The sequence below is a fragment of the Pongo abelii genome, chromosome 14 (genome assembly GCF_028885655.2).
Source record: "Pongo abelii isolate AG06213 chromosome 14, NHGRI_mPonAbe1-v2.0_pri, whole genome shotgun sequence".
Classification (NCBI taxonomy): Eukaryota; Metazoa; Chordata; class Mammalia; order Primates; family Hominidae; genus Pongo; species Pongo abelii.
The window spans coordinates 119,056,169-119,079,045 of NC_071999.2; the positions used below are offsets into that span (position 1 = coordinate 119,056,169).

The 22,877-nt window shown below is 46.2% G+C and overlaps 1 protein-coding gene across 10 annotated transcripts in view; it reads left to right on the forward strand.

Moving 5' to 3' along the window:
- The window catches only part of ATP11A (ATPase phospholipid transporting 11A), a 199,078-nt gene that overhangs the window by 108,499 nt on the left and 67,702 nt on the right, over positions 1–22,877 (forward strand). For all 10 annotated transcript variants that reach the window (XM_024231048.3, XM_024231049.3, XM_024231050.3 and 7 more), the window contains exons 3-6: positions 9,637–9,726; positions 10,869–10,949; positions 15,675–15,782; positions 21,114–21,242. In XM_024231048.3, coding sequence (XP_024086816.3) covers positions 9,637–9,726; positions 10,869–10,949; positions 15,675–15,782; positions 21,114–21,242 — 408 coding nt within the window. The remainder of the gene's footprint in view (positions 1–9,636; positions 9,727–10,868; positions 10,950–15,674; positions 15,783–21,113; positions 21,243–22,877) is intronic.

The following is a 22,877-nucleotide window of genomic DNA, read 5'->3' on the forward strand; positions in this document are numbered from 1 at the left end:
AGACTGGCCTCACATGGGTGGGCTAAGGTATTTCTTTAATGTGTCCTTTTAAAAGTTAATGGAGAGTAACTGACTTTTTCATTATGGCCCATTTGAGAGAAAATATATCTTTCTCAAATATTTAAAAAGATCGATCACATGTATAATGTTTGCCAAGTTGTATACACAAGAAAACTAGAGCTCAGAATCATTAAATAATTTGCTGAAGTTTACATGGTTTTTAAATGGCAGGGCCAGCCAGGATCAAATGTGGGGACTGACTCTGAAGTCTATGTGTTTCATAGTATGCTAAAGAGTAAATATTTCCAGAATTTCGATAGAGTACCTAAATTATCTTGAGGTGGGGTTAGCAAATTGAGAATTAAGATTGTCGTTTTTGTAAAGGAAGAAAGTGCCTATACTTTTATTGGCAATCTGGTGTTTTTGTTTGCTTTTTTTCTGAATGAGAAACAAAAGGAATGAAGAGCTAGCCATGTGTTCTCTACTCTGTCTCAGTTTGTATGTCTACTTTTCCGTCCAGAGTTCTTGCCTTTTGGTTCTCAATTTGGTTGCATTCCCATGAAGAAAACCTAGTGTGGCAGGCAGAAGGATGGCCTCCCACAGATGTCCACATCCTGATCCCCAGAACCTCTGACTATGACACTGTCTGTGGCCAGGGAATCAAGATTGCCAAACAGCTGACGTTAAAATAGGGAGGTGATTATAGAACTATTCATGTGGTCAAAAGTAACCACAGAGGCACTCGTAAGTGGAAGAGGGAGGCAGAACAGACTGTCTGAGCTACGGCTGGCTTCAGAGGGTGAAGGGGACCAAAGGATGCAGACAGCCTCTGCAGGAAGCAGGAAAAGGCAAGAAAAGTTTCTCCCTGGAGCCTCCAGGAAGGAACCAGCCCTGCTGATATTTTAATTTCAACCCAGTGAACCCCATTGCAAACTTCTGACCTCCAGAACAGTAAGATAATAAATTTGCGTTGTTTTAAGTCACAAAGTGGAATTTGTTATAGCAGCATAAGAAACCCATACACCTGTCCTAACTACTTTGGGGATTTATAACACAGACTGTACAGAGATTGACGTGATGTCAAAGGACCCGTGACCTTGAGACATGCCCATAGAATCATACACCTGCCCTAGCCACATCGGGGATTTATAATACAGACTGTACAGAGATTGACGCAGTGTCAAAGCACCTGTGAGCTTGAGACATGCCCATAGAATTATACCCCTGGCTTAGCCACATTGGGGATTTATAATACAGACTGTACAGAGATTGATGTGGTGTCAAAGCACCTGTGAACTTGAGACATGCCCACAGAATCATATTCCTGCCCTAGCCACATCGGGGATTTATAATACAGGCTGCTTGGAGACTGACGTGGTGTGCAAAGGACCCGTGACCTTGAGACATGTCCATAGAAACTTTCCAAACTGAAGAACAAAGAGGAAAAAAGAGTGAAGAAACAGAACAGAACTGTGGACAATTACAATAGGTGAAGCAGGCCAGGCACAGTGGCTCACACCTGTAATCCTGGCACTTTGGGAGGCTAAGGTGGGCAGATCACCTGAGGTCAGGAGTTTGAGACAAGCCTGGCCAACATGGTGAAACCCTGTCTGTACTGAAAATACAAAAAATAAAAAAAAAAATTTTAAAAATTAGCCAGGTGTGGTGGCAGGTGCCTGTAATCCCAGCTACTTGGGAGGCTGAGGCACAAGAATCCCTTGAAGCCGGGAGGCAGAGGTTGCAGTGAGCGAAGATAACACCACTGCACTCCGCCCTGGGCAGCCAGAGTGAAAACTCCATCTCAAAAAAAAAAAAAAAAAAGGTAAAGCATATATGCATAATGAAAAAAACAAAAGAGAGAAGAAATATCTTCAGTAAAAGTGGCTGCTTCCAAAATTAATGGCAGATGCCAAACTACAGATCCAGGAAGCTCAGAGATAAATACAAAAGCAGAATAAATTTTTTAAAAAGGGTACATCTAGACATCACATTTAAATTGCAGAAAATTAGACTCAGAAAAAATCTTGAAAGAAACCAGAGGAAAAGAACATTTTACCTGCTGAGAAACAAGGGTGAGAATTACATCAAACTTTCTTCCAGAAACTGTCTAAGGAAGAAAAGAATAATGTAAAATATTTAAAGTGTTGAAAGAAAAAGCCAGGAACCCAGAATTCTGTATCTCATAAAATTATCCTTCATACGTGAAGGAGAAATAAAGACTTTTTCAGACAAACAAAAATTGAGGAAATCCATCGCCAGTAGACCTCCCTTGCAAGAAATGTTAAAAGAAGTTCTTCAGAAAGAAGGAAAATTATATAGGTCAGAAATTCAGGTCTACTTAGGAAAGAACAGAGCATTAAAGTGTGAGTTTTTTTGTGCTGTTACAACAGAATACCACAGACTGGGTAATTTTTAGAGAAGAGACATTGATTTCCCCACAGTTCTAGAGTCTGGGAAGTCCAAGATCAAGACACTGGCAGGTTTGGTGTCTGGTGAGGGCCCCGTCTCTGCTTCCAAGATGGCTCCTTGGGCACTGCATCCTCTGGAGGGGGGAGGGCTGTGTCCTTATGTGGCAGAAGGCAAAAGGGCAAAGGGGCAAACTCCCTCTGCCAAGGCCTTTTATACAGGCACCTAATCCCATTCATGAGGGAGGAGCCCGCATGGCGGAATCACCTCTTGAAGGCCCCACCTCCTGGGACCATGACTAGTTGTCACATTGGCAACACCTGAATTTTGGAGGGGACACATTCAAACCATAGCAAGAAGGAATAAGTGAAGGTAGTACAATTAAATATTTTGCTTTTTTGTTGTTTTTTATTTCTTTTAGAGACGTGATCTCACCATGTTGCCCAGGCGGGTTTAGAACTTCTGGGCTCAAGGGATCCACCACCTCACCCTCCTGAAGTGCTAGGATTGCAGACCACAGCACCCAGCTTGCTTTTTGTGTTCTTAATTGGTCTAACAGAGAGTACTTTATTCAGAATGATAATAGCACTTATTCAGTGGTGATTGCTCAGGGGTGAATGAAATGTATGACAGCAGTGTCCTGGGGGGCAAGAAGGAACTGGGCGTGCTTTTGCGAGGAATCTGCACCACACACAGTGCGGGTTATGTGAGAGTGGGTGTATATTGTGGCCTCTAGTGCAACCACTAAGTAATTTTTTTTAAAAATAAGTATAGTTGATATTCTAAGACAGGAGAGAAAATAGTCACATCAAATGCTCAATTAAAACCCAAGAAGGCAGGTAAAGAGTAGAAGTCACAAAAAACATAGACTATGAAGAAAGGAATAAAAGTCAGTTACAAATATGGTAAATATTAATCCAGCTATATTAATAATCACTTTAAGTGTGAATTGTCTAAATAAACCAAATACAGAAACTGTCAGAATAGAAAAAACAAGACCTAACCATATGTTGTGTTCAGGAAAGGCACTTTAAATATAAAAACACGGGTTTAAGAGATAGAGGAAGATGTACTATGCTACTACTACTCAAAAGGACACAAGATTAGCTATATTAATTTCAGACAAAGCAGACTTTAGAACAAGAGAAGTTACCAGGGATAAAGAGGGGCATTGCCGAACAACAAAGAGGTCAGTTCTCCAAGACAACATAACAATTCTTAATGTCTCTGTAACAACAGAGGGTCAAAATATGTGAGGCAAAAATGGATAGAACTGGAAAGAGAAAGAAAATCCACTGTTATATTTGGACACTTCATCACCTTTGTCCACAGGCAGAAAATCAGTAAGGACACAGTTGAACTGAACAGCACCATCAGTCCCTTGGACCTAATGGACATTTATGTCTTCGCGCGTCCATGTGAAGAGAGTCCACCAACAGGCTTTGTGTGAGCAACAAGGCTGTTTATTCACTTGGGTGCAAGTGGGCTGAGTCCGAGAAAGGAGTCAGCAAAAGGAGATGGAGGTGGGGCAGTTCTATAGGATTTGGGTAGGTAGTAGAAAATTACAGTTAAAGGCGGTTATCCCTTGTGGGCAGGGGCGGGGATCACAAGGTGCTGGGTGGGGAGGTCATGAGACTCATTGTCCGGGGGGGAGTGTCACAAGGTCGATTGATTAGTTGGGGTGAGGCAGGAACAAATCATAAAGGTGGAATGTTGTCTTCTGTGGTTCTTCAGTTGCTCCAGGCCATCTGGGTGTATACGTGCAGGTCACAGGCTTAGCTTGGGCTCAGAGGCCTGACAATTTATAAAATACTTCATTCAACAATAGCAGACCACACATTCTTCTCAAGTTCACATGGAACATTTGCCATGACAGATCACATTCTGGGCCATAAAATACACCTTAACACATTTTCAAAGAATAGAAATCATACCAAGTACTCTTCCAGACCACAGTAGAATTAAACTAGAAATGAATAAATAACAAAGTTAACTGGAAAATCCCAAAATATTTGGATATTAAACAAAACGCTGCTAAATAACACATGAATCAAGTCTCAAGAGGCATAAAAATATTTTAAGCTAAACAAAAATTAAAATATAACTTACCAAATCTTGTGGGATGCAGGAAAAGCAGTGCTTAGAGGGAAATTTATAGCATTGACTACATAGATTAGAAAAGAAGAAAGATCCAAAATCAACAAGCTTCAACATTAGGAAACTTAAAAAAAAAGACAAAACTAATAAACATTAGAACAGAAATTAATGAAATTGAAAACAGGAAATCTGAGAAAATTTTAAACATCAAAAGCTGGTTCTTTGAAAAAAAATCAATAAACCTTTAGCCAGGCTAAACAAGGGAAAAAGAAAAGAGACACAAATTCCAAACATCAGAAATAAAAGAGGGGCATCACTACTGGTAACATGGCTAATAAAAAGATTAAAAGGAATATCATGAACAGCCCTATACCCATAAACTTGGTAACTTAGATAAAATTGACCAGTTTCTTGAAAAACAGTATCTACCAAAACTCAAACCAGGAGAAATATAATCTGAGTGGGCCTACATCAATTAAAGAAATGGAATCAATAATTAATTCTCTTCCAAAATGGAAGGCACAAGACTCAGATGTTTTCACTGGTGAATTCTACCAAAATTTAAGGAAAAAAAAAAATCAATTCTCTACAATCTCTTTCAGGTAATAGAAGCAGAAGGAACATTTCCTAATTCATTCTATGAGGCCAGCATTACCCTAAAACCAAAACCAGAAAAAGATATTACCAGAAAGACGATATCACGGACCAGTGTTTCTCATGAACATAGAAGCAACGATTCTCAATAAAATATTAGCAAGTCGAATTCAACAATGTATGAAAAGAGTTATACACAATGACCAAGTGGGTTCATCCTAGGTATGCAAGGCTGATCCAACATTTGAAAATCGACTAATACAACCCATAATATTTACAGGCTAAAAAAGAAAACTTACATGATTATATCAATAGGTGCAGAAAAAGAATTTGACAAAATTCACTACCCACTCATGTACTGCAGCAAACTAAGAACAGAGGGGAATTTCCTGAGCTTCTTGAAGAGCATCTGCGAAAAGCCCTATAGTTGACATCATACTTAATGGTGAAAAACTAGATGATTTCACCCTAAGATTGGAAAAAAGGCAAGAAATCCCTCATCACTGTTCCTATTCAGCATTGTATTGGAAATCCTAGCTAATACAGTAAGAATAGAAATAGGACTAAAAGGCATACAGATTGGGAAGGAAGGAATAAGATTATCTTTGTTCACAAGTGATGTGATTGTCCATGCAGAAAATCCCAAAGAACCAACAATAACAAAAAAACTTCTGGATGTTAGAGGCGATTATAGCATGGTTGCAGGATTCAAAAATTAATCACTATCCTATATGCCAGCAATGAACAGTTGGAATTTGAAATTTAAAACACTATTTACATTTAACCCCCCCACCCACCAAATTACATAGGTATAAATCTAACAAGATATGTACAAGGTCTAGGTAAAGAAAACGACAAAACTGTAACGAAATCAAAGACTTAAGTTAATGGAGAGATGTTCCATGTTCATGGATGGGAAAACTCCATGTTTTTAAGATGTCAGTTCTTCCCACTTTGACCTATCCTAATCAAATTCCCAGCAAGTTAATTTCTAGATATCAACAAACTGATTCTACATTTATATGGAAAGGCAAAAGACCCAGAATAGCCTCGCAGTATTGAAGAACCAAGTTGGAGAACTGACACTAGCCAACTTTAGGACTTACTGTAAAACTACAATAATCAAGACAGTGTGGCGTTGCTGAAAGAATAGACAAATAGCGGCCGGGAGCGGTGGCTCACGCCTGTAATCCCAACACTTTGGGAGGCTGAGGCAGGTGGATCACGAGGTCAGGAGATTGAGACCATCCTGGCTAACACAGTGAAACCCCGTCTCTACTAAAAATACAAAAAAAAATTAGCTGGGCCTGGTGGTGGGTGCCTGTAGTCCCAGCTACTCTGGAGGCTGAGGCAGGAGAATGGCATGAACCCAGGAGGTGGAGCGTGCAGTGAGCCAAGATTGCGCCACTGCACTCCAGCCTGGGCAACAGAGTGAGACTCCATCTCAAAAAAAAAAAAAAAAAAAAAAAAAGAATAGACAAATAGATCAATGAAACATCATAGAGAGCCTGGGAGTAGATCCACCCAGGAAATCCACCCAGATCGTCAACCCATTCACCCAGATCGTCAACCCATCTTTGACAAAGGAGCAAAGGCGATTCAGGGCAGACAGAAAAGCACTATTTCTTTTCGACAAATAGTGCTAGAAAAACTGGACATGCAAAAAAAAAAAAAAAAAAAAACACAACAGTGACTCTAGACAGTGATCATACACCGTTCAAGAAAATTAACTCAAGATGAGTCATAGACCTAAATGTAAAATGTATAATGAAACTCGTAGAAATGTAGGATAAAGTCTAGGTGACCTTGGGTTTGGCAACAAGTGTTTGGATAACACCAAAAACACTGTTCATGAAAGGAAAATTGATACGTTGGACTTCATGAAGATTAAAAACTTGAGCTTTGCAAAATACAGTTAAGAGAATTAAAATATGAGCCACCGACTGGGAGAATAGATTTGCAAAACACATATCTGATAAAAACCTGGTATCAAACAACACATGGAAAATAAGGGTGTTTGGATGGGTAGGGCGGGATGACCTAGGGAGGACCTGGAAATTAGTTTCTTTTTTAAAACTCCAGAGACTCTCTTCTGGAGCTCCCCTTGCCTTTTTTATTACAGTCAACCTGAGAAGGGAACTGAAAATATGGCCATAGTTGTCATAAACTGGGGGGAGCCACTACTCTGTTTTTACCCTCATTTAAGGAACTTTATTATGAAAGGTAAAATCACTTTGTAAATGTGAATTAGAATAGAAAATGGAAATTCCTTATATACTCTCTAAGCCACTGGAAACTTGAGGCAGAGAATTTTTAAAAGACACACATGGATTTCCTCTGAAATATTTGTAAACACCAAATTCAGAATATGTTGGTTAGTTTAGAACCATACCAGGCTTTAGTTGTTACACTGAATTGTAAATAAATTATGTTCATGAGCCTGGAATTAAAGAAGTTCGTGGTGTGAGAATTTGACAACTACTTCTGGCTTCCAGGAGCCAGAACCCACCTCGGAATAGGATTTTGAAATAAGCACCGTTGAAGAGACACACAGATGGCAGAGGCCACAGCACAGGTTGTGAGACCTTCTTCAGGTTTCAGTAGACTGTCTTCATTACGGCACAAAAACATGTCAGATGAAATTTCAGAAACTATTTCCAAACTCAGTGAAGGTTCTTGACATCTGGGATGCTGTTGTTTTCAACACAGAAGTTGAATGAAACTGCTACAGAAGCAAAATGAGAAGTGTGGAGAGGAGAGGCTGTGGTGGCTGGGCATTCTCCCTCCTTCCTCTCCTTCCCCTCCTTTTCCTCCTTCCTTCCCCTCCTTCCTTCCCCTCCTTTTCCTCCTTCCTTCCCCTCCTTCCTTCCCCTCCTTCCTTCCCCTCCTTCCTTTCCCTCCTTCCCCTCCTTCCCTCCCCTCCCTCCCTCCCTCCCCTCCCCTCTCTCCCCTCCCTCCCCTCCCCTCTCTCCCCTCCCTCCCTCTCTCCCCCTCCCCTCCCTCCCCTCCCTCCCCCCTCCCTCCCTCCCTCCCCCTCCACCCTCCACCCTCCCTCCCCTCCCTCCCCCTCCCCCTTCCTCCCCCTCCCCCCTCCCCCTCCCTCCCCCCTCCCTCCCCTCCCCCTCCCTCCCCTTCCCCCCTCCACCCTCCCTCCCCTCCCCCCTCCCTCCCCTCCCTGCCCTCCCTGCCCTCCTTCCCCTCCTTCCCCTCCCTCCCCTCCATCCCCTCCCTGCCTTCCTTCCCCTCCCTCCCCTCCGTCCCCTCCCTCCCCTCCCTGCCCTCCCTCCCCTCCATCCCCTCCATCCCCTCCCTGCCCTCCTTCCCCTCCCTCCCCTCCGTCCCCTCCCTCCCCTCCGTCCCCTCCCTCCCCTCCCTCCCCTCCCTCCCCTCCCTGCCCTCCGTCCCCTCCCTCCCCTCCCTCCCCTCCCTCCCCTCCATCCCCTCCCTGCCCTCCTTCCCCTCCCTCCCCTCCGTCCCCTCCCTCCCCTCCCTCCCCTCCCTGCCCTCCCTGCCCTCCTTCCCCTCCCTCGCCTCCCTGCCCTCCCTGCCCTCCTTCCCCTCCCTCCCCTCCGTCCCCTCCCTCCCCTCCGTCCCCTCCGTCCCCTCCCTCCCCTCCCTCCCCTCCCTGCCCTCCTTCCCCTCCCTGCCCTCCTTCCCCTCCCTCCCCTCCCTGCCCTTCGTCCCCTCCCTCCCCTCCCTCCCCTCCCTCCCCTCCTTCCCTCCCTCCCCTCCCTGCCCTCCTTCCCCTCTCTCCCCTCCCTCCCCTCCCCGCCCTCCCTCCCCTCCCCGCCCTCCCTCCCCTCCCTCCCTCCCCTCCCTCCCCTCCTTCCCCTCCTTCCCTCCTTCCCCTCCCTCCCCTCCTTCTCTCATTCCCCTCCTTCCTTCCTTCCCTCCTTCCTCTCCCTCCCCTCCCTGCCTTCCTTCCCCTCCCTCCCCTCCTTCCTCTCCTTCCCCTCCTTCCCCTCCTTTTCCTCCTTTCTTCCCTTCCTTCCCTCATTCCCCTCATTCCCTCCTTCCCCTCCCTCCCCTCCATCGCCTCTCTGCCCTCCTTCCCCTCCTTTTCCTGTCCTTCCCCCTGAGGCCTCAAAGCCCTTGTGCCTGAGCTGTGGACAAGAAACACGTCTGCCTCAGAAGCTGCCTAGAGCTGGGTGAAGGCTTCCATTCCGCTCGCTGTCATCGCCTGTCACTCAGAGGAGGGACCATGAGAAATTACTGAAGTAAAATGCTAATGTGTTGAGTTAATGATCACAGGTTTACGTTTTATAAAAGACATCTTAATAATCAAACTACTGTTGAGCTACCTTGCGTTTTATCTTGAATTCTCTGGAGTTAGGTAATTTACATATGTGTTTCAGAGTACACACTTTGTTTCAGCCGTCTTAGCTGTCAACAGACACTCTAAATTATGAATTATGAGTTTTATATCTAAAGCTAAACATTTTGTACTGTAAAATCCAGTGCTACTTACTATGCCCTAGAGTAACACTACGAGAGTAAAATCTGATCTAAATGATGGATGTTTGTTTTTCTTTTATGCAGTACACATTTTGGAACTTTATACCCAAGAATTTATTTGAACAATTCAGAAGAGTAGCCAACTTTTATTTCCTTATCATATTTCTGGTGCAGGTAAGGCCGGTCATTGTTTTCCATCTCATCACATATAAATCTAAATAAGTGACATTTTATTCTCAGGTAACTGCCACACGGCTAATGAAAGAGCAAGGACGTGGTGCCCCTCACCTACGATTAATTTATTTATTTTCTTAAAGAAGGACAAAATGTGTTGGTTCTGTGAAATCCACACAAGCTAAAGCACACACGACGCCACTTTGGGTTTAAGTTGGTGACAGCCTTTCCTGCCCCTTTCCTTCTAGTACCAGAGGGGAAATCAGAGCTTTGCCATCTTTTGGACAAGTTCACAACCAAGCTATGCATTGTTACACTTACTTTACTCTTCCTAAGTGTGTGTGGATGCTCTAAAGAAAATCCAGGCTGGGCGCAGTGGCTCACGCCTGTAATCCTAGCACTCTGGGAGGATCACGAGGTCAAGAGATAGGGACCATCCTGGCCAACATGGCCAAACCCTGTCTCTGCTAAAAATACAAAAATTAGCTGAGTGTGATGGTGCACGCCTGTAGTCCCAGCTACTTGGGAGGCTGAGGCAGGAGAATTGCTTGAACCCAGGAGTGGGAGGTTGCAGTGAGCCGAAATCACGCCACTACACTCCAGCCTGGGCAACAGAGCGAGACTATGTCTCAAAAAAAGAAAAAAAAGAAAGAAAGAAAATCCAAAGACGTTACACATGAAAACAGAGTTTAAAGAAAAGAAAAAAGTGAAAAAATATCTTGGGGTATGAGTTAGGGAGTAATGTGCCAGATGTGTTTTAAGAACACTCTAATTTTTCTAAATCATACAAAATACTATTGAAGGACTTTAAAATATTTTCCAACATTAAATTATTCAAATCATGTAACTAAAATGTGACACTGAGGCCAAGGGGTGAATTAAGGCGTGCCCGGATGACTGAGTCTGCCACTCTCGGTGGTTTCATTGAGCATGTTCCTTAATCTAAAAAAGGTGCCATCATTTTAACAGTCAGTGAAATAGGATGATTGACTTGCTATCTCCCATGGTGGGTAGTCGGGTGCCAGCAAAGGGCTTTAAATAAGTCAAAGCGAATGGGAAGTGCTGGCTCAGGGCAAACTAACCTGCCTGAAGTCACTCATTTGCGTTTTTGAAGATGATTTTACAATTCTGTCTTTCTGCAGTTGATTATTGATACACCCACAAGTCCAGTGACAAGCGGACTTCCACTCTTCTTTGTCATTACCGTGACGGCTATCAAACAGGTAAGCATTTTACAGACGAAAAAGAAGCAATCGTCATCTTTGCCATGTGAATTGCCTTTCATTCAAAGCGAGGTAATTGGTTTGTTTTAGCTAGTTCACAGAAAATTCAGCCAAGTTCTAGAAATTCATTTTTATAACTGCGTTAGATTGATACTTGAAGCAAAATAAGAGATGTTATATAATTTAGTTGCTAGTCTGGCACCATGCGAGTTTGAGAAGAAATCTATGGTTTTCACATCCGAAATCACCCAGAGATGATCTGATCAGATGAGTCATTTAACCTTTCTGTATCCTTGACTGTCTTGACCACCACAGAACATGCTGTTTACAGACTCCAGCAAATGGGATGCTGTTTTTGTTTTGTTTTGTTTTGTTTTTGTTTTGTTTTGTTTTGTTTTTGTTTTTTTTCATAGCCCCGGTAAATAAAGCCAGTGACTAACATGGAGAATACATCTCAGTTTTACTGTCCATGTATCCATTTTATCACCCCCAGATTCCCCGTACACATGTTCAGTCACTCCCCGTTTTCTCCTCCCCGTCCCTGGCAAAGACTCATGTTTCTGTCACCGTAGAGTTGCCTATTCTGAACGTTTCGTATTCACGGCTCATAGGTGGTGTTTTGTGACTGGCTCTTTTACTTAGCATGATGTTTTCAAGGTTTCTCCGCATCTGAGCAGGCGTCAGCGCTTCATTCCGTCTGATGAATGAGTCATGGTCCACCGTGCATACCCGGCATTTTGTGTATCATGTCCTCTGTGGATGGACATTTGGGGTGTTTCCGCTCTTTGGCTGTTCTGAATAATGCTGCTGAGAACATTTGTGTTTCACACCCACCAGATTGGCTTTCAGAGGTGAAAGGCTGGAGAGGGCGTGGCGAGGGAGGCACCACCGGCCGCCGGCAGGAGCGTGGTGGAGCCACCGAGCACAGCAGTTGGCAACATCCGACACAGGCAGAGATGTGGACACACAGGGTCCGGTGCAGATGATAAACATGCAGCTGTGCAGTCAGTACCTGGGACCTGTGTGTCTTCACTAGGCCAGAGCCGGCCGTGCCTACCAGGATACGTGAACTAGGATGTTCATGGTGGCTGTCGTTGGTTAGCAAAGGACTCGGGCAACCTGGTGTCCCTCCGTAAGGAAATGGACAGCTCCACCGCGGTGCGTGGCAGAACACAGCACAGTAACCAAACGAACTGTGCTGTCTGGAAAACAGAACATGAGGGAAACTCACGCTTCCCAAGGACGCGCTGCCTGTGACTCAGGCAGTTTAACTCCTACCTGGGATAAGGCCTCACTTCATGTCAGTGGCAGGCTCTTGCAAACTTCGACTTTAAGCAAAACGATGGGTTTTCTCATCAGCTTCACAAGGAAATGGTGCTGAAGGAAACGATGTTACTCGGGGACCTGCTGTGTGTCCTCGGGCCTAAAGTCGCAGTTTCCAGGAACCCATTGCGGAGATTAGGTGAGGGCGTCCCGTGCTGTCTGTGACACATCTGTGTGGTAGGAGCAGAGGCTGCAGACAGGAAGGAGAGAGACCCCTGAGCCTCTCGAGGGGAGCAGAGAAGGGGTGCGGGGGTGCAGAACAAGGGGCTGAGGCTCTGTGGCTCTGTCCTTTCCAGCCCAGCCCCGGGAGGCAGGCGCAGCACTGTTCTTCAGCGTCCTCTACTCTGCATTTGTTAAGGAGTCCATCCCTCCCGGGACCCCACTGAGCAGGAAACTCGTGAGGACTCCAGGAGCGTCCTGGAGGAGAGGAGAGGAGAGCATGGAGTAGGGAGGGCGGCTCTGAAGATGCATCTGGGCCAGAGAGGCAGCGGCCGGGGAGTCCGAGCCCCTGTGGATGCAGAGGCTGCCTCTCTACACTGTTCAGACCACGGCCCCAGACAACATGTGTTGTCCTCGGCCCGGCTGTGCCCCATCCCTGGCTGTGTCCCCTCCCATCGGCTTAGGTATGTCCCCTCCCTGGCTGTGTCCCCTCCCATCCCAGGGCAGTGGGCGGGCGTTGTTGGGGTTGTTAAGAGGGGTCAGGGCAAGGTGGCAAATGAACAGAGCTGCAGGTCTGGGCCCCATCACCAGCACCCTTGCACCTGCCCGGAGGGGTCTTTTCCTCTTCCGCGCATCCTGCTACCCAGCCTTCACTCTGGGGACGGCCTCGCTTCCCCCACTGCCGGTCTGGACCTGTGTGTGCCAGAGCCCCCCCCGCCCCCTCAGCCTTCCCCCACTACTGACCTCCTTGTCCCTCTTCCTTGGGAACAGCGCCTCTGTCCGCAGCCAGGACTTTCCCAAATGGCCTCCCCACACTCTGGCTCCAGCAGGGATGTTTGTGCTGGGGTCCCCATGCTCCCGGCCCCTCCTCGCTTGCCTTGGAAAGCCCCCTGCACTCACAGAGGCCTCCCTGATTTTCTCTTAGGTTCCCGCCTCTCTTTTCACACCATCTCCCCGCTGTCTCACCTGGGCACTGACGGGCATCTCACTGTACCTGGCTCTGCTGCCGCCATCGCCCAGGTCCTGCCAGAGCGGCCTTTCCCTGTGGCACCCAGCCTCCCCTGCAGTGTGCAGGGCCCCTTCGATCAGCCCGTCACATGCATGGGCCTCCACGTGTCCCTCCCGTCCCAGCCAGGCTGGCCATTGGGCAGTGCCAGCCCCCGGGGGCTTCCTCACTGCTGGGCATTCCTGGGCACCTCCTCTTTGGCGTCTTCCCGCAACCCGGGCGCTGGGCTTCTCGGGGATCCTGAGTGTCTCTCACCTGCATTGAACTTGCAATTATTTCTGTTTCTTCTCCACCAATCCTGAGAGCAGCAGCTCTGGGGACAAGGTCTTTTGTCTGTGGGTCCCTGGTGCCTGGCACTTGCTGAGCATGCAGTTGGTGCTAAATAAGTGTGTTTAAGGAACCCAGGAATCATCTACCCACTGCCACCTTCCAGGAAGACCGTTCTTCAGTTTCCCCAGAAAGAGGGTATTTCAGCGATTTAGGAGAAATCTCTGAAAAGCAATCAGATGCCACAGTGTCACTTAGTAACGGTCATGGCTGGAGAAAGCTCGCACGTTCGGATATCCGTGCGTCCCAGGCTTCTTAATTCTCCAGAAGCTGAAGGTTTTGGGTTACTTGTTTATGCCCCCTTCGGAAAAGACTCCAGTCACAGGGGCACTGATGCCGCCACGTGGCCCATAGGGAGGAGGCCCCCAGTGAGCCTCCTGCCCCACAGGCTCCCTCAACCTACGTGCAGCGGGCCCGTGGCACAGGCTCCCTGCCGCCATCCTGCGTGGTTGTGTGTCTCAGCATATGTGCAGCAGGCCCGTGGCACAGGCTTCCTGCCGCCATCCTGCGTGGTTGTGTGTCTCAGCATACGTGCAGTGGGCCTGTGGCACAGGCTCCCTGCCGCCATCCTGCCTGGTTGTATGTTGTGTGTGGCAGAGCTGTGTTCCCAGTCTCAACACTCATTAGATGTGGTGGACGCCCGTAGGCCCCTGGTGTGCAGTCTCTCACATGCTGGGGATTGTTACTGAGAACGGCATTCCCCATCCTTATCTAAGGCACCTGCACCCAGCAACGCCAAACACAAAGGCACGTTTGTCATCCCAGGAATTGTCTGCGTGCAGCATCTCCTATTGTCGCTTCTTTCAAGATGCCACCTGACTGTCCAACCAGAGGGTGTGCCTTGGTGGTTGGAATCGGAGTGCGCGTGTCTGTGCCTGTCAAAGGCATGTAGGTCCGGCAGCGCGGCCGGGGTCGGGGTTTAGCTCAGGCTGCTTTTCCAGCGCAGTGACTGCATGTGCACAGGAGTCACGATGGGATGTTTCCCGCGGGGGTTACTCAGACGCGGAAACGCACAGAGCGCCTTAAGGCTGCTGCGGGTGTCATAGAGTGAGCCGGCGTTTCACCGAGAGTCTGGGCTGCTAGATCTCATAACAATCAGTTTTTTGTTTTTTGTTTTTTTTTTTTTGAGACAGAGTCTCGCTCTTTCCCCCAGGCCGTACTGCAGTGGCGCTATCTTGGCTCACTGCAAGCTCCGCCTCCCGGGTTCAGGCCATTCTCCTGCCTCAGCCTCTGGAGTAGCTGAGACTACAGGCGCCCGCCGCCGCGCCCGGCTTATTTTTTGTATTTTTAGTAGAGACAGGGTTTCGCCGTGTTAGCCAGGATGGTCTCAATCTCCTGAACTCGTGATCCGCCCACCTCGGCCTCCCAAAGTGCTGGGATTACAGGCGTGAGCCACCGCGCCCGGCCAACAGTTTTTAATGAAAGAGAAGAATGGCCAGTGGGGGCTTTTCCAAGCGGAAGGTTGACACTCAGTGGGTGGAAACGTAACTGGCTCCACGTCTTGAGGGCTTTTCAGTGGGGATGTGAAGAGCCTTGGAAGGCTTGCTCGTCATTTCATTCAGACACTTCTTTTTTAGGAATTTATCCTAAGGCCATGTCGTGAATAGGCACAAAAAGTACAGTTATATAGTACTTACACAGACTTCAACGAGAATCTTTATCCAACGTCTTTGAAGTTCTACAACTGCAAACATTTAAAGCAGCTCGCATTGCCATGGGAACATGCCGATGCTCTGTCAAGGATACAAAGAATAGTGTGTGTAGTGCATCCTGATTTTGAAAAAATACACCCCCACAGGCTTGGATTATGCTTAGACATAATTAAACACAAGCCTTCTGTCTCTCCCTCCCTTTCTTCTCCTTCCGTCTCGCCCTGCTTCCTCTCTCCCTTCTTTCCTTCCTTTTTTTAGGGTTATGAAGACTGGCTTCGACATAAAGCGGACAATGCCATGAACCAGTGTCCTGTTCATTTCATTCAGCACGGCAAGCTTGTTCGGAAACAAAGTCGAAAGCTGCGAGTAAGTGACACCCAACACATTTACGCTGGTGAAGTCCAGTAACTGTTTAAAAAATAAGTTTTACCCAGGTGCCGTGGCTCGCGCCTCCAGTCCCAGCTACTCAGGAGGCTGAGGCAGGAGGATCGCTGAGCCTGGGAGTCGGAGGCCACTCAGGAGGCTTCACCGTGCCTGTGAATAGCCACTGCTCTCCAGCCGGGGCAACCGGGAAAGACCCTGTCTCTTAAAACATTTTTAAAATACAAATAATAAATGTTTTTCAGTTTTTATTTTCTTTGGCAAAACAGACTGAGATGTTTTTTATTGGGTGTAGGCCCAAGCTCCCTACTACTTTCTTTTTTTTACCTTTAATTTTTATTTGTTTAATAGACTTTTTAGAGCAGTTTTAGGTTCACAGCAGAATTAGGTGGATGTACCCACTGCCACCCCCAAGACACACACACACACACACACACACACACACACACACACACACACACACACACGTACCCACTGCCGCCCCCAAGACACACACACACACACACACACACACACACACACACACACACACACACACACACACACACACACACACACACACACACACACACACACACACAGCCTCCCTCTGCCAGCATCCCACACCAGGATTGGTGGAATTTCATCCCCACACACAGCCTCCCTCCGCCAGCATCCCACGCCAGGATTGGTGGAATTTAAAATCATTATCACAGCCCCCATCCCCACACACAGCCTCCCTCCACCAGCATCCCATGCCAGGATTGGTGGAATTTAAAATCTTTATCACTGCCCCCATCCCCACACACAACCTCCCCATCACCAGCATCCCACGCCAGGATTGGTGGAATTTAAAATCATTATCACTGCCCCCATCCCCACACACAGCCTCCCCATCACCAGCATCCCACACCAGGATTGGTGGAATTTCATCCCACATCAGGATTGGTGGAATTTAAAATTATGGGGACACAGGAACCAATCAAGACAGGGAAAGATCAGAAACACTTTTCTAAAATTTGTTTTAGAATAAAGTATAATAAAATCATATCAATATAAACTCGACTAGGTGGAAATTTATGAAAATTGGAACAGAAAACCTCATTGAATATTGCACTTTTTTAAAAAATGTATTTATTTATTTTTTTAGAGACAGAGTCTTGCTCTGTCACCCAGGCTGGAGTGCCATGGCACAACCTCAGCTCACTGCAACCTCCGCCCCCGGGTTCAAGCGATTCTCCTGTCTCAGCCTCCCCAGTAGCTGGGATTACAGGCACCTGCCACCACACCCAGCTAATTTTTGCATTTTTAGTAGAGACGGGGTCTTAACAAAATGTTGGCCAGGCTGGTCTCGATCTCCTGACCTTGTGATCCACCTGCCTCGGCCTCCCAAAGTGCTGGGATTACAGGCATAAGCCACCGCATCCGGCCAAAAAATTTGTTTTTTATTGATGTATAATAGTTGTACGTAGTTGGGGGTCCATGTGATATTTTGATGCCTGCACACCAATGTGTGATGATGAAGTCAGGGTAACTGGGATCTCCGTCACCTCAAACATTGATTGTTTCTTTGTGTTGGGAATATTACAATTCTTCTTGAAGGCTGCATTTTAAATCTGTTTCAAATGAATTATCTGTGTAACTAATATCTCAATATATTTTAAAATATGTGTTTAAATTATTTAAATGAGATAGTTTCAAAATTGTACTAGTCATTTGGAAGCACCTTTATAGGTAGAAACCATGAGTGTGGGTTTTCACGTTTGTGTCAAGGTAGCAGTCAGCAGCCTGCTCCAGTCCCCCATCTGACGTGGATCTAGGTGCCAGGCCCACACCGGCCCCTTGCTGCCCCCACTGGTCCTCGTGCACCCTGCCTGGCTCTTTCTGACTCCCACGCCTCCCTCCCTCCTGCAGCCCCACTGCCTCCCCTGGCTGTTTTCCCAGCTGAGCCGTAGGAGGTGTGGTGTGGGAGGCAGGGAGCACCCCACTGGGTCCAGTGCATGTAGAGAGCCAGGCGCGTTCCAGAAGCCTGGAGGGAGGGCCTCCAAGCAGTCCAGCCAGCCTGGGCTCAGTGAACCTCTCCGGACAAGGCCACAACCCCTCCCTGTCCAGTGGGATAGGACCCCAGGAGGCGCTCAGAGGCCCTTCAGAGGAGCTGGCATCAACCACTAACCCCCAATGCTCACCTTGCTGTCACTGTTCTGTGTATCACACATATCACCAAATGTACTTTTAAGCGTTTAAACATTTTCACTTATAAATGTGCTATCCAGGTGTTTAAATGCTTCCGAGACAGCTTTTTACTTCAGTGAGTTCAGGTGAGTGATGTTTCCCTAGAGGTCAGGGGTTCAGAGAGCAGATGGCCCTGGCCTGGGGAACAGCCGCGAGCTCCATGCCTGTGTCAGCAGGCATCTGGTCCCAGGCCTTCAACGCCATTTCCTTTAACAATTATATTTACCTTACAAAGCCTTCATTCTTGTAGCTAAACATCTTTCTTAAAAAATAGACCTAAACAGTGTCTGCTCACAGAAAATTGAATTTTTAATGTATCAGTCTCCTGTGGGAAATACCAGCTCTGTATCCTGTGTGTCGTAACCGAGAGGATGCTAAACTCAGGACAAGAAAGAAAAGATCAGGCTTTTCCTACAACGGCAGACATCCAGCTTCCATCCGTCGCAATGGCTCAGGCCTTTGAGGGTGCTACAGCGTCCTAGAAAAGCAATCTTTTAATTAGTTTTTCTTTTTTAATTAAACTTTTTATTTCGAGGTAATTACAGGGTCACATGTGGTTGTAAGAAATAAAACAGAGGCATCCTGTGTTGCGTTTGCCCCGATGTGCTGCCCAGCTCTAAGATTTTGTCATTTCAAGGATGTGATATAAAGAGAATCCTGCAGCCTGTGACCTTTTGGGGTTGGCTGTTTTCAGGCAGTCTAATTCCCTCAGGATTCACGAAGTCTGTGCACCAGCCGTTCCTTCCCTTGTATTGCTGAGGAACATTCCATGATGTGGACATACTGCAGTTTCCCCATTCACAAGTTGAAGGGCTTTTCGATTTTTCTAGTTTGGGGCTGTTATTAAGAAAGCTGCTATGAATACTTGTGTGCAAGTTTTCTTGTGAATTTAGTTTTCATTTCTTTTGCATAAAAGCTCAAGAGTTCGATTGCTGGGTCATCTAGCATATCCACATTTGGTTTTGAAAGGAACTGCCAAAAGGCTTTCCAGCATGGCCATCCCATTTCATTCCCACCCATGACGTTGCCAGCATCTTCACCAGCACTGGGTGTTACTGCTGTTCCTGTTTGGTGCAGCTTAAATGTGTCCCCGATGGCTCTGTGGGACATCTTTTCACGCTCGTTTGACATCTGTGTATCCTTGTCAGTAAAAATAACTCTTCATGTCTTTTATCCATTTTTCTAGCTGGATTCTTTGAGCTTCTTTTTACTGTTAAATGTTGAGAGGTCATATAATCTAGATAGTAATACTTTGTCAGATATATGATTTTTAATACTCAGCAGGATATTTCACAAAGCAAACGTTTTTAATTTTGTTCAAGTCCGATTTCTTGATTTTTTTTTCTTTTTTTTTTTTTTAATTATTATTTCTTTTGAGACAGAGTCTTGCTCTTGTTGCCCAGGCTGGAATGCAGTGGCGCAATCACGGCTCACTGCCACCTCCACCTCCCAGGTTCAAGCTATTCTCCTGCCTCAGCCTCCCAAGTAGCTGGGATTACAGGCGTGCACCACCATGCCTGTCTAATTTTTTAGTGTTAGTAGAGATGGGGTTTCACCATTTTGCCCAGGCTGGTTTCGAACTGCTGGCCTCAAGTGATCTGCCTGCCTCGGCCTCCCAAAGTGCTGTGATTACAGGCGTGAGCCACCATGCCCGGCCGATTTTTTTTTTTTTCTTTTGAGGACTGTACGTGCAGCATCCTGAATGAAGCATTCTTTGCCTGGTCCTGAGACCCGAAGACTTTCTCCCATGTTTCTTTCTAAAAGTGTTATAGTTTCATGTTTTACATTTACGTTTATGATCCATTTTGAGATGATTTTTGTATAAGGTGTGAGGTTTCAGTCAGGTTTGTTTCTGTCCTTATTATTTTGCCCATGGCTGTCCGATTGCTGCTGAACCAGGGGATGGCTTGCTGTCCCTCTTCCACAGCGTGGCGCTTGCACTCTGTCCCAGTTGGTTAAACACATTTGCGTGGGTCTGTTTCTGGTTCCCTGGTCTGTCCCATTGGTCTCCGTGCCCATGCCCCACCAATCCCACGCTGTTGGTCACTGTAGCTATCTCAGAAGCCCAGACATTGGGGATATGTATTCCTTCCCCCTCAATCTTCTTTTTCAAGGTTGTTTTAGCTATTCTAGAGCCTGTGCCTTCCCATATAAATTTTAGAATTAGCTCATTTATATCTATAAAAATCCTTGCTGGGATTTTGATAGGGATTTTACTAAACCCATAGGTCCATTTGGGAAGAGTAACCCTCTGATTTTAAAATCTCACAAATTCGCAGTGTGCTGTGACCGTCATGTAGTGGGACAGAGACCTCTGTTTGCAGTGTAGACAGAAGCAGGTGGCGCCCTGATCCTGGCATGCCTCCCGAGTGGCAGCGAGACTGGCCGGAGCCCCGCAGCGACTCACTCAAGGGTTCTGATGATTGTTTACCCTTCAGACACACAGTCCAGGCCACTGAGATGCCTTCCTCACCCTTCAGACACACAGCCACAGCCCAGGCCACTGAGATGCCTTCCACTCCCTTCAGGCACACAGCCCAGGCCACTGGATGCCTTCCTCACTGATGAAATAAAATGGATACAGATACAAACTAGACCATGATCTTTAATTAAAAACCCACATGATGAACTTTCTGTGATTGACTTTTACTTTAGTTTTTGAAACGTTGTTGCCACTTTTGCTTTATTTGTCCTCATGCTTTGATGATCTGGGCAGCGCCTTGGTTCTGTTGATCAGGAAGCTCTCAGAACTCGAGTACCTGGTTCATAAAACGCCTAGATTTAGATCAAAGCTTCTCACAGGAGTACTTCCCACTTGGCCATGCTCACAGAACATTCCAGCTCATCGTCTTGGTCTGAATCAAAGATAACCTTGTTACAGGTGTTTGTCTGTGTTTTTGCTGCGGAAGTTAGAACGTTGAAACCTGACCTGGTCTTTCCTTGGTCCCAGCAGAATGTCTGGCAAGAGTCTTTTCCTGGAACCGTGTCCACATCCCTGTGTCTTCCTGTGAATAGATGAGCAGCTTGAGGGAAACGGTCCCACAGGACTGGCGAGCTTTCACGGAGGGGCTTTCCATTGACCGTCCTTTCTGCTTTGTCCTGTAGGTTGGGGACATTGTCATGGTCAAGGAGGACGAGACCTTTCCCTGCGACTTGATCTTCCTTTCCAGCAACCGGGGAGATGGGACGTGCCACGTCACCACTGCCAGCTTGGATGGAGAATCCAGCCATAAAGTAAGGGGCCTTTTCATTAGACTCCAGGGCAGGATCTTCCTGTCCTGCTTCAGACTGTACCCGTGTGGCCACAGAAACTAACATCCTGTTTGAAAACTCAGTGTTTTCAGTGTGTCCAGTGAAAACCCAGGGAGTTACACCAACCAAGTTTTTCCTCACTTTTCCTTCTTCCTATTTTCCACTTTCTTCTTTTTCCTTTTTAAAAATAAATTGTATTGTGTATATTTGAGGCATATATTATGATGTTATAAGATACATATTTTTATAGTGAAATTGTTATTAGAGTGCAACAAATTAACACACCCACATCTCACTGATTTCCCATTCTCTCCCCTGGCACCCGTGCGGGAGCAGCCATAACCTACTTGATGCGGCAAAACCCTGAGCCCAGCACACTCTTGTCCGCTCAGTGCAGCAAACACGCTGAGCCCAATACACTCTTGTCCACTCTAGTCCTCGTGTTGTACGTTGAGTCTTTGGACAGTTCATCCTAAATAATGCTACCTTGAGTTTTTTGACCTGCACTTCCCCATTTCCTTTCCACTTTTTCTTTCCAGTCTCAATGTCTGTAACAACCAATTACCTCAGGTTAACAAAAATAACTTCAGTGTTAGCCTGTGTCAATTAGCTAATGTACCAAATTCAGGATTTAATTAATAGATTGTTGGAATTTTAAGAGTTTTCATTTTAGTTAAAATTAGTGTGAAAACTGGCCTAGAATTATGTGAAAAGTCACACACAATTCTAGATTTTGCCTGTTACTTCAATGTCTTTTTGTGAATGTATCTTAATCAGGATTTTCTGAAATTACTACATCAGTAATTTCCTGCACTCAGTATAAAATTCTGCACAGGCAGTTGATGCTACAAGAATTTTAATTGTCAATCATACAAAAAAAGATATAGCACCATTAATTTTAAGATTCTTATTATTTAAAAAATCTGGAAGTTTCTAAGGAGTTTATGAAAGTGAGCATAGCTCAGTGGATTCAACTAAGTCGTCAGCTCACAAAAGTGCAACTCTAAAATGGTATTTAGGTAACACCTATGTATATAGGCCATTTCTACTATGAGAGACATTTTCTTTACAAAATCACTGAAGGATATGCTAGTCTTTCATAGATAATTCATGATATGTATCATGAATTGATAAATGAAGAACCTGTGGATCTTTTTCAGTTAAATTAGCTTTCGCATTTTCTGTGTAGCATATCCCAGGAGAATGAACACGCTAACATAACAGATTGTCAGCAGCTTCTGGGGGGTCAGAATCCCTGGATGATTCAGGTATTCGCTGTAAGCAGCTGCTGGTCCCTCTGGAACCTGGGAGGAGGTTAAGGTTCCATCCACCCAGAGACCTTGTGAGCCCTTCACACTCTCTGCAGCCAGTGGCTGCCTTTACACCCCTTCCCTGCAGACTGTGGCTGGTCAGGCTCAGACGAGTCCCAGCCGTGCTAGTGAACAGATGCTGTGGGTCTCCAGATACACCATGTTTGTCCAGATGAAATGTTGTAGCCATTGTGGGAGATGTTAAAACAGCTATTGCACTTTGACCTTTTGTGGCTTTGCAGTTTGCATTATAGTTTTGTGTTCTCTAATGTCATTTTTGTGCATTTTGTTTAGCTTGAGGGACTGG